At 36.1% G+C, this 20,346-nt stretch overlaps 1 protein-coding gene across 1 annotated transcript; it reads left to right on the top strand.

Annotated features, from left to right (window-relative positions):
• Positions 1-2,074: 2,074 nt before the first annotated feature.
• LOC136227654 (APO protein 1, chloroplastic-like) lies at positions 2,075-6,636 on the top strand. Its single transcript, XM_066016375.1, has 6 exons — positions 2,075-2,214; positions 3,692-3,802; positions 4,521-4,576; positions 4,760-5,130; positions 5,239-6,078; positions 6,261-6,636. The coding sequence occupies exons 2-5, from the start codon at positions 3,748-3,750 to the stop codon at positions 6,071-6,073; spliced, it is 1,317 nt and encodes a 438-aa protein (XP_065872447.1). The 5' UTR covers positions 2,075-2,214; positions 3,692-3,747; the 3' UTR covers positions 6,074-6,078; positions 6,261-6,636.
• Positions 6,637-20,346: the final 13,710 nt, after the last annotated feature.

The raw sequence follows: 20,346 nt of genomic DNA, 5'->3' as shown, positions 1-20,346 counted from the left end.
ATCTCGAAAGAGTTTTAATTTGATTAAGGGCAACTATCCCGAAAGGGTTTTGTCATGTTCAAAGCCAATTAATTAGAGGTTCCGTCATTTATTTCATCTTTATAATTCGTACAAAGTTTAAAGTTGTTTTCTTTGCTTAATGCAAACAAATACATTCGTTTACTTTTCTAAAAAGTACTAAAAGTTCCTATCTTGCAAATTCATTCTTAAATCAGAATATTTTCTAACGTTTTCATACTCTAATCTAATTCTCATTCTAGCAATTTCAAAACCAAAACCGATTAAACGATTTTTCCATATCATAAACCTAAAAGTAAATTTAACCGATTGTAAATAAGTTTTGTTAAAAAACGTTCCCTGTGGGATCGATATATTTTATTACTACAAGCGTATACCGTGCACTTGCGGAAATCGCTCAACAAATATTATCTATGAAAATATTTCTCAGTGTTTGTTTTTTTACAACTATACAATCCTATTCCTGCTCAATCAACTCTTTTCTTAAGTCTTCTCTATCGCCACTGTCAAAACAACTCTTTCCTATATTTTCTAAATCTTTTTCATCCTACTAACTGGAATCTAGTTCTACCCAAGTTCAAGTTATTTCTGATATACTGTTCGAGATTTTATCTCGTTCTTCATCAAAACTCTAGCAACTTGCTGACTACTTTATAAAGAATGCAATCGTCTCACTTGCGAGTCATCGTTCTTAAATCTCCATTTTCAAAGAACCAATAATTTATCCGGTTTTTTTTTTTTTTACAAACATGTAGTAAAACTCTTGCTTCTTTTTTCTCTTATGAAAATCCAAATTCTCACATCTCTCTCGATTTTATACCCTCTCATTCTGTAATGGTTAAAGCTTCGTCCGTACAAGAGATTTTGATTTGTATTAAGAATAAAATAATTCCTCGATACTATGTCTGTAAGCCCCTCTCTAAATAATGCCAACGTATTCCAAACTCGAAGACTAAATATTTCACTAAGTCTATAGCAATTAAAGTTTTAAAATGAAAGCCTTTACACTACAAGATAGTGAAACTATCGCAATCAAAGTAACGTTTTGTCGGTAAATACTATTGTTTTAGATGTGAAAGTTTCCGGTAAATAAGTCAATGGAAAATTTTAAGTTAGTGAACAGAAAAATATACGAAGAACGCAAGGAAAATATTTTACCTTTTTTTTTAAAAAGTAAGAGGTTTCTCCATTTTTCTTATCCTTTTAAAAACAATACCTACTATCAATTTTTTCTGTTTTTCAATGTTGTAGTCAAACACTAAAAGATATTTTATTTTCCGATAAATTTTTTTCCTTACCAGGGAACAAAGTGCCGTAGTATGATTTTTTTTTTGGGAAATTTACACAGAAATTCTATTTTGAAAAACTATTTACAACTATGTCAAATCATAATTTTGGATTATATCAAATTAATAAAATTATTATTTTTAAAGATTAAAGTTTATAAATTAGGGGTCTAGAATATATTGTCAAGAGTTTGAGATTTATGAATTGAGGTTTAAACTTTTTAAATTAGGTATAAAAGTATATTTTATTTGGTATATATAAAAAAAAGATGACATATTGAAAATTAAGTTTGATGATATGATTTAGTTGTAATTTTGTAGTCAAGTATGATATTAATGTAAAAAGTTTTTTTTTTCTTTTTTGCTATCTAAGTTGGACTCATTAGACACGATCCGGAATTGGGAAAATTACACAGAAATTCATCTTTTATAAACAATTTATAACTATGTCAAGTCATAATTTTGTATTATGTCAAACTAGTAAAATCAATACTTTTAATATATTTTAAGGATTAGAATTTGTAAATTAGAAGTCTAGAATATATTTTTTAGGGTTTATGATTTATGAATTAGAGTTTAGAATTTTTAAATTATAGTGTAAAATCATAATATATAGAAAATAATGACATATTAAGAATTAAGTTTGGTGATATGATTTAGTTGTAATTTTGTACCTAATTATGATATTCATGTATTTGACCCGGAAGGAGTTTTAGATGGGCCTATCCCGGCCCAAGTCTGAATTATTAGTATCTCTCACTTTAGCTAATCTCCTCACCTTCTTCTCTATCTTTCCTTCTTCATATGCCTGTCAAATTCTGAGATATACATACAGAAACAAAAATTCAATCGTTAGCGCAATTTCATAAGGAACGAAACGTAGAAGCCCTGAATTCCATTTGGAGACGAGGTAAATTTTCCTCCATTTTATGTTTTCGTCATTCTTTGCTTTAATTATTCAGAGTTCGCTACTTTTTTGGACTGTTAGTCGAGCTTCAGCTCCAAATTGTTTTCAGATTCATATGCTATTTTTGTTCTGCGTTCCATTTCTGGTTTTGGTTAAGCTGTAGAGTTGAAATTGAGGCTGTTAATATTAGTAATTGCATGTATTAAAGAAGAGCGGAGTTAAAATTGATTAGATTCCAGTTAATGGGCAGTTAATCTATCTCTGTATAGGTTTCTATAACTTAGTGTCGATGATTTAGTCATCCGCTGTAGTTGGAAATTTGGCAAGTTGTGAAGGAAACGAGTTTCTCTAGTTAACGTCATTGATACTCACTCTTAGCTTTGACTGCTTCAGTTTCAGGTTTTCTGTAGGTAAGGTGTTTGTTGAAATTACCATAAGAACTTTATTAGTAGAGGAATTCCATTTAACCCTAAAAGGGTCTGCTTGTTTTGGGGTTAGTGGAGGTTAATTAAAGGGAGATTATTTTTCTAACCTTGCTTGGGAAGGAGTTTAAATGGAGGTTATTTTTCTAACCTTGCTTAACCTTGCTTGAGAAGGAGTTTAAGTTTAAATGAATGTTAAATGAGAGTTAAATGGAGGTTCAAAAACCTTCAATTTCAGTCCCACCAAATTGGTGGGATCTGGAGGTTCTCTAACTTCCCCTCCCTCCCCCTCCCTTTAATTAACCTTCCTTTAATTAACCTTGTGAAACTTTCATCCAAGCAGACCGTAAAAGCTAAGACCGACTATTTAAGTTATATATTCTGTTAGATAAAGAAAGAGGGATGCAACAAATTGTATGTCACCTGGTTTTAAGTGAATTTAGGTGGCGCTTATGTTGCACGGAAACGGACACCGGGAATTGTTATTTCTGAAAAAAATGTAGCTAGGAGACGGTAATAGAAACTGAAATGCCGAAATGCTAACGAAGAAGAGTTTCCGTGTAACGTAGGGCGCTTATGTGGAATAGATGACTTGCGTATGCGTCTATATCAGCAATTCTAGTAAGGGTGTGGCTGAGCAACCTTCAATGTCACTGTCGGTACAATTCAAAGATGTGCTATTTTATTGAGACAAAATGAACTTTTTTGACTTTATTGAAATATTGCCCAAATATATGTGACCATCTGTGCGATTTACCCGAGTTTTGGAGTTTGTGCCCTTGGAATATGCATATATGTGAGCTTTTTGAGTGTATTCGGATATGCATCTCATGAGCTTTGAGAGCTAGAGACTTGGGGAAAGGATATGATTTTGTTACTCTTGTGCCAAGTTGCCGATTACTAATGAATTATGTGCTCTTTCTCCGTGGATGTAGTAAAAAAATAACCAAACCATGTTTGTTCTTGTGATTGCATGTCTAGTTTTCTATTCCACATATCAAACTTGTTATAATCAATAACTGATTCAATTCTTAACAAGTTTTAATGATACCTTGCAGTGTCCGGTTTCTGGTGCGAGTCATCAACAAATACACAGGGTATACTTAGTGTCTTAATGCTGCAACATCTGCCAGCAGTACCTCCAACTTCATGGAATCCAATGCCAAAGGGTGAATTTTAGCTCTTCTTTCCTTAACTTATATCTACAGCTTAGAATTAGGATTTTGATGACTTGTGTATCACTACAATGAGCATAGTAACTATAGACTTTGGAACGAAGAGTAAGTTACACCCATGGCCACTCAATTCTTCCCTTATTAACATTATGGCCACTCAACTTTAACTCCGGATATAAAGCGCTTAATTTTACGCTTTACTAACATAAAAGTTCCTTAAGAAAGTAAACAACCTCAAAATAGAAAAGTACTAGAACTAAAGTTGTTTAGAACCAATTTTCCTATTGAAACACATTATTTATTTTCCAAAATCACTAATTTCAGAGCTTTATCGTTCCTAACCAAACACCTAAATGACCTCAAATAAAAATGTTCAAGAATTAAAGTTGATTATAATGTCATTTCTATCATTTCTACAATGTAGAGTTACCCTATGATACATGGACTCGGCAAAAATGCCGAAGTACCCTATCAAACAAAATGCTGGATCTAATTGGAGTGGTAAAATGTTAAGGGACTTTTATATTAGCAAAAGGCAAAGTTGAGTGATTTTTGTGTCCAATTTGAAGTTGAATGACCATAATGTTAGTAAAGGAAAATTTGAGTAGTCATGGGTGTAATGTACCCTTTGAATGAGCTAATACAGCAAAAAGAAAAAAATCGAAGGACACAACATGCTTCCTTATACTTTAGCTTGGCTCACATTTTGCAGGTTCTTGCTTGGGGTTTATGGATTTTAGAAGCTCTCAACAAAACCTTAGGTTGAAGGTTTTATGATACTTCTTTTGAATTCCTTTTCTGTTTATTATGCGTTTATTTTTTCTTAAGTATTAGTCTGCATATTCCCTAACTTCTCGGCATCAATCCAGCATTTTGTTGCAGTTTTCCAGTCTGAGTTTTGTTTCGAGCACAAACCACTCGTTCTTCTAATGCAAGTTAGTCTATTTGCAGTTTCGGCTTCAGCAGCTACACAAAGATGTGCCTACAGTATCGAGAAATATCATCTGTGCCAGCCAGAGACCGGGACGGGATTCAAATTTTAAGAAACAAGAGTCATTAGATCGCCAGAATGTGGATCTTCCACGCATATTACCAAAGAAAAAGAAGAAGCCCTTTCCCATTCCTTTCAAGCTGATCCAAAAGGCAGCAAGGAGAGACAGAAAACTTGCAGAAATGGGTATTGAGAAGCCTCTTGAACCTCCGAAAAACGGATTACTTGTACCTAATCTGGTTCCTGTAGCGTATGAGTTACTTCATGCTTGGAAAGTCTTGATAAAAGGAGTTACAGAACTCTTGCATGTTATTCCTGTATATAGTTGCAGGCAAGTTGTCTTTTCCACAGCCTAAACTTCGAATTATTTGGTACGAGTGGGTTGCTTGGTAGTCTGTTTTCTAACTTGTTCATCAACTTGCAATCTTTCCATGTACAGCAAGTGCTCGCATGTTCATGTGGCTCATACAGGTCATGACATTCAGGACTGCCTTGGTCGAGCTAGTGCCACGCGTCGAGGCTTTCACGCATGGATCAAGGGTTCTGTCAGTGATGTACTTGTACCCATTGAGTCATACCATCTCTATGACCCTTTTGGTCACCGAATCAAGCACGAGACTCGGTTTGATTATGACAGGATTCCAGCTATTGTAGAACTCTGCATCCAAGCTGGTGTGGAAATACCAGAGTATCCTTCTCGCCGAAGAACAAAACCAGTCAGAATGATCGGAAAGAAAGTGATAGACAGGGGGGGCTTTGTCGAGGAGCCAACTCCATGGCGTTTGGGAAATCAAACGACACCTATTGATTTCGATACGTACAGGGCAAGCGAACGATTTGGAGCTCCTTCACCCGAAGATGTACCGAGAATTGCACAAGAGACAATCAATGCCTACGAAATTGTTAGGCGGTGTGTGAGGAAGTTGATGTTGAAGTACACTGTGAAGGCGTGTGGATATTGTCAGGAGGTTCATGTCGGACCTTGGGGTCATAATGTTAAACTATGCGGGGAATACAAGCATCAATGGAGAGATGGAAAACATGGTTGGCAGGATGCTGTAATTGAGGAAGTTATCCCATCAAATTACGTATGGCATGTTCGAGACCCGAAAGGCCCTCCATTGAAGAGTGCCCTTAAAACATTTTATGGCAAGGCACCTGCTGTTGTTGAAATGTGCATGCAAGCAGGTGCAAAAATCCCAGAGAATTACAAGCCTATGATGAGGCTTGACATTATCATACCTGAATTTGATGAAGCAAATTCGGTTGCATAATGACGGTAAATTCTGCACCTTTTTACTGAAATATTTGTCTGTTTAGTAAGTTTAAGATAGGAAATGCATCTGGATTCATTTGAACTGATTTGTTTCGGCCTGCTAAGCTGAAGATGCTCGTTGTACCATCATCGAAACGTATTTTTTGCTTTTCTGATGCGTAAATTGGTGGTTATATATGGTGCAGGTATGATAAACTATGGTTTAAGTATGGTGTTATATATTCACTATGTTCGGAACAATGCCATAGCTATCGCAATGGAAGATGTTGCTCTGTATCTGCTTCTGAAATCTCCGAACTTTTCAAACATTGCAGTCCATTTGCATCACGAGACGATTGAAGGTGTTCTCCGAAACCAGCTAATACAGTACGACTAATGTTCAACGTGTCGGGTACCATTTCTTTGATCCTAGAACAACAAGTTTTATCATGCATGCCATTGTATGAAAGAAGTTGCATATTATTATTAATGGCCTATTTGTTTGAAATTCTCTGCTAAATGTGAAGGCTGTGGCTTCTGGCATTGCAAAGAACAATCTCTAAATGATAATTCTCTGTTATATATCAGCAATATGTGGTTCTCTGATAAGTATTCTGCTAAAAAATATGTATTTTTCTTTCTCGGGTTAATTACACCCACGGTCTCTACACTTTGTGCTTGCTTTCATTATGATCCCTGAACTTCAATTTCGGACATTGTGACCCCTCAACTTTGCACTTTACTAACACAATGTCCATTTTTACGGTTGGCCAATTCAAAATGACCAATGCCGATCTAAAAATGGAGAACTTGTGGAATTAAAGTTGTTCAAAACCACAATTTTATATTTTCTAAATCACAATTTTCAAACCTTTCTTTTTCTAAACAACCGTTTTCTCTATTCTAATCAAACCACATCTAAATGACTTCAAAACAAAAAAGTTCAAAAATTAAAGTTAGTTAAGAATATCAGTTTCATCGACTCTACAATGGAGAGTTACATGCTATTGGAAAGGTCATCTTGATTAATGGTAAAATGCGTTATTATGTTCGTAAGGTGCAAAGTTCAGGAGCGATAATTCCTAGTTATGAAGTTCAAGGGCATAATAAAAGTTAAAAAAGACAAGTTGAGGAGCCAGGGTGTAATTAACCCTTTCTTCATCTGTTCATATTTTATTAAAGAGCATCCTATAATAGTTAAGGAAAACTCACATTTAAGTTTTTGATTAATTCAATTTTTTATTGATTAAGATCCCGACCTTTTAAACGATACATTAAGTCATTGATCCCTTAAAAAAAAAAAACTTATTAAACTCCTCTTGAACGGTCTAGTTTTGTGTGTGATTCAAACTACGTTAACGTGTGTGGAACTGTCAACATGTCACCATTTTAACATGTCACGTGATATATAGATCGTCATGTTAGGTAACTTTTTTTTTAAACATATAATGTCAACTCTTAAAATGAGTTTACCACGTGAACTCCCTAACTGACTTTACCCTAATCCTAAAATAAAACAATCAAACACATTTAGGCCATGTTTGGTACGCAGTAATGAATGTTGTAATGGAATGTCTATTATAATAGAGACTCATTACTATACAAATTGATGTAATGATCATTACATAAAGAATAGACATGAATCCTCGTTACGACTCACTTTTGTATTTTTAATATTAATATTTATTATGTACAATTCTTATTAAACGATAAAACAAAAAAACTAGAAAAAACATGAAAAAATATGAAAAATGGAAGAAAAAAACACGAAAAAATGAAAAATTCGAAAAAACGCAAAAAAACGTAAAAACACGAATAACGAGAAAAAACAGAGCTTGAAACTTTGGGAGCGAGTGATCGAATAAAGGCTAAGGACGACGGTGAAGATCTCGGAAAACCAGTTTGGCTTTATGCCGGGAAGATCAACTATGGAAGCCATCCATCTAATAAGACAATTAATGGAGCACTATCGAAATAAGAAGAAAGACTTGCATATGGTTTTCATTGACTTGGAGAAAGCATATGATAAGGTACCAAGGGAAGTACTTTGGTGGGCCTTGATAAGGAAAGACATTTCGCGGAAATATATTGACATCATAAAGGACATGTATGAGGGAGTATGCACGAGTGTACGTACTAGTGTTGGGAAGACTGAAGAGTTTTCTATTACGATTGGAGTGCATCAAGGTTCCGCACTAAGCCCATTTCTTTTTTCCATCGTTATGGATGAACTAACAAGTTCACTTCAAGATGGTATGCCATGGTGCATGCTGTTTGCAGATGATATTGTGTTGGTTGATGAGACGAAAGAAGGAGTGGAGAGAAAGTTGGAATTATGGAGACAAACTCTAGAATCTAGAGGCTTTAAGTTGAGTCGAAGTAAGACAGAATATTTGGAGTGTAAGTTTAGCGGCCATAGGAGTAGGGAGGCAGAGACAATCACCCTAGATGGGAGAGTTGTTCAGGCCTTGGATTGCTTCCGGTATTTAGGATCTATTATCCAAACGGATGGAGAAGTAGATGGAGATGTTGCTCATAGGATTAAAGCTGGTTGGTCGAAGTGGAAGAGTGTTACGGGTTTCCTTTGTGATCCCGACATGCCTAATAGATTGAAGGGAAAATTCTACCGGACGGCAATTAGACCAGCATTGTTATATGGTACGGAGTGTTGGGCAGTGAAACACTGCCACATCCATAAGATGTCGGTGACGGAGATGCCTATGTTGAGATGGATGTGTGGTCATACGAGAAAGGGCCGGGTGCGTAATGAAATAATTAGGACAAAAGTAGGGGTCACATCTATTGAGAATAAAATGAGAGAAAACCGACTAAGGTGGTTTGGCCATGTGAGACGTAGAGCGCTTGATGCGCCGGTTAGGAGAACCGAAGAGTGGCAAAGGGATGTAGTGGTGAGGGGTAGGGGAAGACCTAAGCAAACTTGGAGGAGGGTGATCGAGAGTGATATGAGTTTACTGGGAATTGAGGAAAATATGGTAGTGGATAGGACGGAGTGGAGGGAGCGAATTTGTGTCGCTGACACGACTTGATTTCACGGTTTTATATGATGGTTCATGTTAGCCGACCCCGAATCATTTCGGGACTAAGGCTTTGTTGTTGTTGTTTTTATTGATTTTAATTGTGTAAATAAAATTTTATGATTACATTTAACTAAATAAATATAAGTATTGTAATGATAATTACATTTCAACAAATTTTTTTTTTTTATCTATCAACCAAACATGGTAATGAAATCACTATTCAATTCCATTATATTACAAGTTTGATTACATTACATTGCATTACGTCATACCAAACGAACCATTGCATTACGTCATACCAAACGAACCATTAGTTTAATTGTTTTACTTAGTGGCATGTTGGTAGAAATAGAGTTTGAATTATATACATAATTGGACCGTCTAAGAAGAGTTTAACATGTTAAGAAATAGTGGCATATTGGTAGTTCTACGTCTTTAAAGTTTGAATTATATACATAATTGGACCGTCTAAGAAAACGTGTTGAAAAAAAAATTGATTTTAATCTATTCATCATAAAGCTAATCAATTCAATTTCAGGAACTCAAATATGCATTTTGCCAATTATTAATAATGATTTTTTTTTTTTTTTTTTTTTTTTTTTTTTATAAATGCATAACGAAGACTGCATTTGCACTTAAAGGTCCTTCATTATCTAGCAATTATTTTACTTTATCTTCATAAGAACATCAAATTGACTACTAAAATATTGGTTTAATTTAATATTATGTCTGGATAATTGTATGATACAGTGATTTCCACCTAATTATCATAATTCTATTCCCTCAATAATCACTTTGCTTCATTGGCAATGATTCTACCAAATTAATTCATTTGTTCCTAATCCACAAATTTTAAATAGGAAAAATATAAAAGTAAACTTTGTGGTTTGACTGATTTGTAAGGATAAGTCGCACAGTTTAAAAATTTGCAAACAAGAATTTGTGGTTTTGCAGTTTTTTTTTTAAATTTTTGCGCACAATGCGCTTACATTAAAGAAGAAAAAAAAATCTCCACCAAACCCGGATGTGGTTCGAACCCATGACCTCCCAAGGCATAGGTAAGCTCTCAACCACTAGGCTAAGAGCTTCACCACGGTTTTGCAGTTTATAAACTAAGTCATCCTTCAAAATTATCGCGACTATTTGTGCAAAAGGCAGCGATTTGAAGCAATTAAAAAGACTGAGTTTGCAAATTATTCAAAATTTAAGGTTTAACTTTGTAAACTTCTATTTGTAAACTTTTAAACCACGGTGACTGTTTTTACAAATCGGTCAAATCACAAGATTTATTTTTGTACTTTTCTCGTTTAAATTATTTAGAAACTTATGGTGACAAGTAATGGATTAGAGTCACAATCTACCACCTATATTATTTAAATTTGTTCATGCGCTAACTGCGGTAAGGAAGTAATTCTTGTAATACTTTCATCTGGGTTCAATTCCTAATGCTGTTGTAAGAGGCTTCATAGGTGGGATAATACGTAAGTTTCTTGTTGGCGTTAAAACTTTTTCCGATTGTCGAGTGTATTTGTCTCGGGTGGACATGAGATTTGAAAAAATGAGTCTTTATTGACTTATGAACTTAATTGATCTTGTACTCCTAATTTGTGGAAGTTTAAACTTCAAAATAACTCCAAGTGCTTTTCAGAACAAAATGAATCATATGATTGCAATCAAATTAAGGACAAAATGTTGAAAGTGATAGAATTATTTAGCAGGAACTCCAAATGATCCATACTTATTAATGGAAGTCATATAAAAGGTGTCCTTTTTGCTTAAATATTTTCAACAAGTCTCTTTGCTTTTATTGGGCCCTGGTTGGTCCATGTACTTGTAAGTTTTGGATAATATTAGTCCCTAATTGATAAATTAGTCAACAATAAATAATGCAATTAACGTTTATAGTTAGGAGCAATTTTACTGGTAATGTTTAAAATGGTACAGTTTTATTCCTACAATTTTAGCTCTAATGTTGACAAGTTGGGTCAATTTGAGAAATAATTCATCAAACTGTCTTCTCGCCGTTCTCGGTCATGAATCTTGTCATCTACATTTCACATGTACGTCATTTTATCAATCATTAGTAATGGATCACAAATATAGGATTAGACGTGAAGTAAAAAAAACATTATCTTTTGTACGAGTTCGGAAAAAAATTCAAATATTTCACCGAATTTATAAATATTAATCTCAAATTCTATTATTAAATCATAAAGTATGATTTTTTTAGAACCAACTAATATATAATTGGTGCAGAATAAGGAATAAAATATGTGTTTTATAATAATGTCTGAAATTGACCAAACTTATCAACCTTAGAGGTATTTTAGACGTTAGGAGGTAAAATTGCTCCTAACTGTAAACATTAAGAGTATTTTTACATCTCATCTTATAAATAAATGATCATGGACTTATCTTTAGGTAATTAGAATCAATTAAGGTTAAGTTGTTAAAAAAGCTTGACTATCCCTCTGAATTTTTAAAGTTTTATGATAGCCCTCCAACTTGCATAAAATATTCGGTTAGTTCTCTAAACTTGCGTAAAATGTAATCAATTAATCGCTCAGTTGTAAAAAAGTAAATTAAATACGAAAAATATATTACACTCGTCTTAAAAAAAAGAGTAAAACGACCAAAATCAGTACATACAATTCTAATACTAGAGAAACCAATTGTTTGTAAACTTTCCTTTATATAATATGTAAACCATCTAATTTGCATTGCATACCCGAATGATTAGGAAATGTGAGCTACAATGGGGAAAGGTTAGGTATGGATGTAAACGAAGCGGGGCAGGGAATGCATTTCACATTCCCGTCTCTTGACTAGTCGAAGGTTTCCCGTCTCCGTCTCTATGAGTTAAATGGGGACATATTTGTTCCTATCCCCATTCCACGGGGATCCCTATCCCCGTTTATAGATGTTCAAAAAAGAAAATTTTCTCCATTCTCTGTTCTCCGCGGGGAAACACCATTTATATAAAAAAAATCAATATATACTAAAACTTCTAAAAAATACCAAAAATTAATAATCATTCTAAAAATAAAATTGATTTTATAGCATTGGCAGTAAATTATTATGACTTTAAATTAGGAGGAATAAAGATAGATAAGAAAAATACCCTATTTAGTCCATGACTAGTATTTTGTTTATCCCATTTAATTTTTTATTTGAAAGATTAGTCCATTTAATTGGGGATCCATCGGGGATTAACGGGGCGGGGTTTTAGATCCCTGTGGGTTGGGATACCATTCTTCATTCCCGTCCCATCCTCGCTACGGGGGACAAAATTATCACAGAGATTCTTATCGGCGATTTTCTATCTCCGTCGGGACCGATCACCGACGGGGACGGAGAATCTCGCCCCATTTGTATCCCTAGGGTTAGGCAGGCCAACCTGGCCTTAGAAAGAGCAACTAAATTAAGGTTGTATGGTTCCCTAGTATTTGAGAAGTGGTTGGTTCATACACATGGGGTGGGGCTTTTGTTATAAAGTCATTTTCTGCTTCCTAACTTTATGATTCTTTCTTTCCCTAACTAAACTGATTGTTTATTCAAAACAGAATTTCCTTTCAAACTCACTCCAATTCCACATCCACATCCAACCAACTTCTCATTTCCCTTCACCTTCCATATTCTTAATTAGTTATTCGGACCCGTTTAGTTCACGCTTGTTGTTTAGCGGATAAGATATCAAAATAACCTTAAATTTTTTGGATATGAATTTAGTTTTAACATGCAAAATAACACCAAATCTATAGTACAATTATAGCTGAGGCTAAATTGGTACTATTTCATAAAAGTTGAGGTGTCAAGTTCTACTTAAGGCTATAATTGCATAATTTCATAAACTTTGAAGCTAAAATGATATTAACTTATATATTGGAGCTAAATTGGTACTTTTTCAAAAATATTGAGACTATTTTGATTACCTTATTTATTATCTAAAGTTTGTTATTATTGGTAACGGATGGATATTAGTTGATTTTTCTTTTAAAATAGTTATAACCAATTATTTGTCAATACTAATTAGACACTTCATATTTGATGTTTGGAATAAAACAAGGGACAATTACAAAACTAGCACCTTTTTGGGGGTTAGTTTTCATTTCTAACACACTTTCAAAATCTCACCAAAACTAACACATTTCATTAACTAATTTCCAACCTTACCCTCATCTCTAACAGTCCGCTCCCGCTCTTCAATATTCGAACTTCCATAACTCTAACCTAACACCCCTCTATTCATCTCTCTAACTTTCCGGCGATTCATTGGCCGATTCTGTACATTTCATCCGGCGAATCTCTGTTACTTGGAGTTGACATGGCGAGAACACAAAGCTCAGACAACGAATCGAACTCAGAAGGAAGAACGAAAAAGAGGGTAAATAACTTGACTTTACATTTGCGTTTCTCTTTTCTATTGCACGTACATTTGTTGTGTTTGAGAAGGAACATTTTGTTTCGGTTCGTTTCGTTTACTGCTTCTGGTGTTAGGGTTTTTCCTGGGTTCGTCTGTTGTTAGGAAGTCATTCGGTTTGGTTGAAATTCGTCGATGTGTATGTTCATCGGCAACCTAATTGTAGATAGTACATATTCATAGACAGCCTAATGGCCGATAGAACATCCATAACGACGATATACTGCCGATATAACATTAATATCGTCGATCAGTTTGCCGATAGAACATTGATATCGTCGATCAGTTTGTCGATAGAACATTCATATCGACAGTATATTGCCGATAGAACATGCATATCGACGTTATATTGCCGATAGAGCATTCATATCGACGTTATATTGCCGATAGAACATTCATATCGACCTAGCTCATCCTAGGTCCACGTTATAATTAGCTTGATTTTATGTTCCCTGATGATATGTCTACAACATTTTTCAGCATGATCGTGTAGACAAGAGGAAGAGAGATGAGCATGCCTCTCCGTCGAAGAAGAAAGCCAAGAAGAAACCTGCATATAAATACAAAAAAGCATTTGGAACGGAAAGCGTCATCACGGTTAGGTGTAACCTAAAAGCAGCAGAACAGATAAAGGGGTTGTTAACATCAGACCAACTAAATCTCTTTAGGAAGAGTTGCTTCGTCCAGTATTTGGAAATGACCAATACAGTATTTGCAGGAGTCCTATGCCACACCGTTTTAACAAGGGAGATCATACGTGAAGACATCAAACCCAGGGAGCTTTGCTTCAGAGTTAGAGGTGTTGAGTTAAGATTTGGGGATTGGGAGTTTGGACTCCTAAGTGGGTTACGGTTTGGGGACATGGAAGCATTTCTGGAAAGGTTCAGTGGGATAAAGAAGCCATATAGATTTAGGAATAAGTTTTTTCCAGGCATCCCTACACCATCCTATAAAGACGTGGAAACAATTATGCTGCAAACTGTTTGGAAGGATCAGTCTGATCAGGATGCAGTTTCATTTGCTATGTTGTATTTTGCCATTGGCTGCGTGTTGGATAACACTCGCGAAAAAAAAGTTCTTCGTTGGGTGTTGGAACTTGCTGAATTTCCAAGATTGTTTAACGAGTTCCCGTGGGGTGTTTGTGGCTGGGATGTGACCTACAGGTCTCTTGTTAATGGAATAGATGGTGGAAAAGACCGAATTGATCAATTGATCGCTTATAGGCAGAATTTAAGGATTAACCGTGTCTCATACAACCTATATGGTTTTGCATACGTATTTCAGGTATGATGTGTGTATATTCTTTATACTAGAAATGTTGGTCATAGGCATAAATAATGAATTGGACCTTTGTTGCAGGCTTGGTTGTTGGAAGTATGGGATGCCACCCGGATATGGTATGAGAAGAAAGGCAATCGCATCCCACGATGGCTACGATGGAAAAAGACCGCTATCGCTCAATTGCCCAAAGTCCTAACCATTTTTGAAGTAAGTTGACCAAGCATTGTGCCTACATGTGTCACTATTGTGTTATACATCTGACTGGTTTGTTTATTTGTACATTTGTATTGTATTTTTAGTCGGGTGTAAAACCAAATGCCACAAAACTTACAGCTGAAGACACCGAGAAAGAAAGCTCATGGTATGATCATCTAGTAAACCATGTGGATGGTCTGCATTGTAATTATGACCATGTCTTTGCCGATTTGGAAAAGGTGCAAGAGGAGGAAAAAGGGCAAGAGGTTGCAAAGGGGAAGGAGGTGGAAGAAGAGGGGAAGGAGGTGGAAGAAGAGGGGAAAGAGGAACAAGAGGATGAAGGTATGGAAAAGGAGGAACATGAGGGATTGGGTACATATGAAGGCGGATATGTTGATGTAGAGGATGGCAGTGAATCTGATACTGATAATGATGAAAATGCCTTCATTGTCTCACCTAGAGTACCTGTCCAGAAGAAGAAACACTCTGGTATTGAACGAGTACTGAGGAGGATGTTTGATGAGCACGAGAAAAAGATGAATGCCAAGTTTGCTGAGTAGGAGAAGATGATAACTGAACACTTTGGTCAGCAAGATAGGAAACTGAATGCCCTTGTAAATAGATTGTCCGTTGTAGAACGTCATGTGCAGGAACTGAAGTCACAACGCGATGTTGATATGTATGATATGGGGATTGGAGGACAAGGTCTGGATGACCAAACTGTTCAGGAGGAGAGGGAGAATAGAGAAAATGAGGAGAAGTTAGACCAGGAGGAGAAGGAGAAGAAAGATCAGGAGGAGAAGGAGAAGAAAGAGCAGGAGGAGAGGGCTAAGAAAGAACAGATGGAAAAGGAGAAGAATCAGCAAGAGGAGATGGAGAATAAAAAGCAGGAGGAGAAGGAGAATAAAGATCAGGAGGAGAGGGCTAAAAAAGAACAGGAGGAAAGGGAGAAGAAGCAGCAGGAGGAGATGGAGAAGAAAAAGCAGGAGGAGAAAGAGAATAAAGATCAGGAGGAGAGGGCTAAAAAAGAACAGGAGGAAAGGGAGAAGAAGCAGCAGGAGGAGATGGAGAAGAAAAAGCAGGAGGAGAGGGCTAAAAAACAGGAGGAAAGGGAGAAGAAGCAGCAGGAGGAAAGGGCTAAAGAACAGGAGGAAAGGGAGAAGAAGCATCAGGAGGAAAGGGCTAAAGAACAGGAGGAAAGGGAGAAGAAGCAGCAGGAGGAAAGGGAAATTGTTATAATGATTGATGTAAGTTTGTTTTTAACGTTTAAGGTGGTCATAATGTTATCGGTAGACATCTACCATCTCCCATTCTTGCGTTGAATGATTCTGATATGTTTGTCGTCATAATGTTATATCGACGTGCGCAGAAGTACGCATGTGTCCATTTCTCTCGACGAGCTTCCTCTAGATAGTCCGCTGCCCCCCGACTTATACTACGAAGTCTGGCGAATCTTTCCTGGAAATCAGAGGTCCGCCATGCTTTTACAACTTGCCAATACGCTATGTCTAACTTTTTCCCGCCCCCAAACTTAGCCTTCACATTCTGTTTCAAATGCTGAGCACAACTTCCATGTACCGCATTTGGATACACCATATTGACTGCATAATCAATGCTCTTGTTCCTATCTGATATTATGACGAGGTCTTCAACTTCACCAATACATTCTTTCAACCCGGTGAAGAAATAAGCCCATGATTCATTACATTCATTTGGCCCAATTCCGAATGCAAGAGGGTAAATTTGATTATTACCATCCTTTCCAACCGCAACATATAGTACCCCGCCATACTTAACCTTTAAGTGTGTTCCATCTACACATATAACGGGGTGAATATGTGCCTTAAAACCCCGGATTGAAGCACCAATGGCCATGAAGAAGAATTTGAAATTATCTTCATCGTCCGTTTCAATATGTGTCACCGTACCTGGATTAACAAATTTCAGTGTCTCACAATAATCAGGTAACAACATGTACGATTCTTTAAGTGTACCACTCGTGCTATCTACCACCCAACATCTTGCTCTCCAAGCTTGCATGTAAGATAGATTGATTGAAAATAATTTTTCAATCTCCCAAATGATGTGACTTGGACGGTACACCCGATTCTCCATGTCTAACTTCTCACTAAGTATGATACCTGCTACTCCTGTGATGTGGCAATAATTGTCCACCCCTATCACAAGTGTGACTGTCCATACTGTCAATTCTCCGAAGTATGAACATATCTGAACCAAGTATGACTCCACCTCTAGCCCGCCACTTGCATGTGTCAACATGCTTGCATCGAACCTCAAACAAGGACTTAGTTGATCTGTGCACCTTCCATTCGAACATATTATCAATTGAATATCTCCCAAGTGCATCTTGCAGTTCTCGTTTGCTTTTGAACATATCATGCGCCTTCAACCCATCACCCCCGGAAGATCCTGTACATTTGATCGGAATGTCTACATCCTCTGGTACTTGTGGAACAAAACGAAATGGATCCGTTCTACTTCTCATTCTTGCATCATCAGCAATCTCATGCAAACTTGGTTGAACATTATCAATCGATGGTTCTGAAACGGATCTTTGGCGATGATCGTTATCATATACGTGATCATCATTGTCAAATCCATTGTAGTCGTTATCGTATCCATGGTCATCGTTATCACATCCATTACCATATCCTTGATCCAATGTAATATCGTCTAGCCCAAGAGGAGATTGGGTATATGGATTCATGACATGTTTTGCCGGACCACGAGTCTCAATTTCTATGTTAGGCACACAATAACTTATTCTGGTTGCCTCTGCTTCAGCAACATTTTGTGGAGTGAATTCACCAACAGTTGGTCGTCTTACTTCTGCACCAATTGGTCGTTTTACTTCCGCAACGTTTTGACGCCTCACTTCAGCAACCATTGGTCGCCTTACTTCCGCAACACGGATTCGAGAAGTCATAGTCACATATAATGGCATCACATCGGGTTTATTCCATCTACAAAACTCAATGAAACCAGCTATATCACTGTCATCCACAATTTGTGCTAATCGTCCAAAAAGTTTATTTGGACCGTATGTTGTGTGCATTGCCATTTGTATGTCAAAACAGGTTGCATCAACATTTAGGGAAGCGTGAATTCTATCTCTCAAAGTTTGGTAATCAGTTGGGATTGAAAAATGCAGCACCTTAGATTGACCACCAACGTATATCATAGTGTCCATTGGCCCCTCTTTTTTCCATTCTCCATCCCACAAAACCATACACAGACAAATATTCGGGGTGGACATATTTCTGCATTACCATAAATACATAAGTAAATAATATTAGTATATTATTGTAACTAAACGAAGAAAGTTAACGAAATAAGTATTGGTATTCACACTTCAAACTATGAGATATGCCGATATATGTCGATGCAACTTGCATAAAGACACATATCGGCGCATATACGTCGATATGGTTCATATATCGACGTATATCGACGGAATATGAATAGCCGTTTTTCTAGAATGATCTGTTAAGCGGTGCCTTAAATGCATGTAATGATGACTTTGACTATCAGGCTAAGCATTAAATACGTCGATATATGCCGATACAAAAGAGATTTCGACACCTATCGACACGTATCTGCAAAGTATTATCGGTATGAATGTCGATACAGCTTATATATCGACATATATCGACGGAATATGAATAGACGTTTTTCTGAAATACTCTATTAGTGAGCATTAAATGCAGGTAATGATTAATTTGACTTTCACTCTTCTTCGAATGTCACTCTTATTCGAATATCACTTTATAGTCTGTTGAGATTCCCCATGCATATTACAATTCCTTCATCTATAAATAGACTCATTACCTGTTCATACTTTATTATTCATTCTAGTAAACTCTTCAGTTCTCAAGTTTATCTGTAAACAATGGCAGCGTCACCACCGGGATCACCACAGTCGCCACCACCACCACCACCACCTATGCCTGAGTTCGAAGAACTCATGGCTTCTTTCGTCCTCTCCTTCCGTGATGGAGACACGGACGAAATCGTCAGGTTCATGAGGGGCATGCACAAACCATGTCTTGGGCTGCAGAAGAGACCTCTGACCTTCTGGAGTCAGTCATGGCCCAAAACAGGCGGCTTAGGAGGACAGTAAGGCGCCTCAAGCGGGACTTGGCGAAGGCCAAAAAGGACTACGCTGAGGTGTTAATGGGTCCTGAGTACCAATAATTGTGTTTTTTTGTTTTTGTTTTGTTTTTTCGTTTTTTTAATGTTTTATGTATTTCTTTCTTTCTTTTTAAATATATAATATAAAAATTATCTTTATGTTTTATGTGCTTTGTGTTTGAATTTTATGATTTAGAATGGAAAATCACACAGTCCTGTATGTCGATATGAATCTTGTATCGACATTCATATCGACATTATCGACATTCATATCGACAGTATCGACAATAATCGACACTGTCGAGAAAATCGCAGATTGAAGTTCCAAATCAAATGCATCTTCTTACATTGATGTCACTGATTTTAGGGTTTCGCACGAACAATAATAGCATGAATAGACGACAACAACGATATACATTGGGTTTCAAAGAAACAAACCGATACATCAACAATGAATAGGACGAAGCTTTAAATATTGTAAATTCATGAAAAACTTACATGATTGTGTATAAAATCTTGAAGCACACACTATGGGTTGGATTGATTGTTGATCGTTAGCTGTAAATTGATCCCGTTCTTTAGAGAGAGAGAGAGACAGAGAGAGAGAGAGAGAGCGCGCGGGACGAAAAGAGAAAAATGGGGGGAAGACAACGTTATTAAAAGGTTAGAGATGAGGGTAAGGTTGGAAATTAGTTAATGAAATGTGTTAGTTTTGGTGAGATTTTGAAAGTGTGTTAGAAATGAAAACTAACCCCCAAAAAGGTGCTAGTTTTGTAATTGTCCCATACAACAATAACACTAACAGAAGAATAAAAAAAGAAGAATCAAACGGACATGTTAACAATTTTAATACGGGTTAATTGCATCCATAGTCCTTCAAGTATCCGATATGAAACATCAATACAATAAAACTTCATTTTTGAACTAAATCATTCAACTTTGGATTTGATTTCTCATAAATTCCTTTCATCCAGATTTTAACAATAACAGTGATTGGAATGGATCAAAACTTCATATTAAGATAAGGGAAAAAAAAGGAAAGAAATTATTGGTAAAAAGGTATAAAATTAGTTGAATTTAATATAACGAAATCCTAAAGAAGAATAGTAGTAGTTGCACCTTCCATTTAAGGATTTTTATTTATGTACATTACATGATAACATTAATTAAGTTAAATTAAATTAATTGAAGAATCAAATAAACCTA

Source organism: Euphorbia lathyris, chromosome 4 (genome assembly GCF_963576675.1).
Source record: "Euphorbia lathyris chromosome 4, ddEupLath1.1, whole genome shotgun sequence".
Classification (NCBI taxonomy): domain Eukaryota; kingdom Viridiplantae; phylum Streptophyta; class Magnoliopsida; order Malpighiales; family Euphorbiaceae; genus Euphorbia; species Euphorbia lathyris.
Note: the sequence above shows the minus strand (reverse complement) of the source record. Positions and strands in the feature narration are given on the sequence as shown.

Excerpts from the sequence above, each read along its gene's own strand:
- LOC136227654 (XM_066016375.1), top strand. The coding sequence starts at position 3,748 with ATGCTGCAACATCTGCCAGCAGTACCTCCAACTTCATGGAATCCAATG. Across the intron at positions 3,803-4,520 it reads ATGGAATCCAATGCCAAAGG|GTTCTTGCTTGGGGTTTATG; the intron begins GTGAATTTTAGC and ends CACATTTTGCAG. Across the intron at positions 5,131-5,238 it reads ATTCCTGTATATAGTTGCAG|CAAGTGCTCGCATGTTCATG; the intron begins GCAAGTTGTCTT and ends TTCCATGTACAG.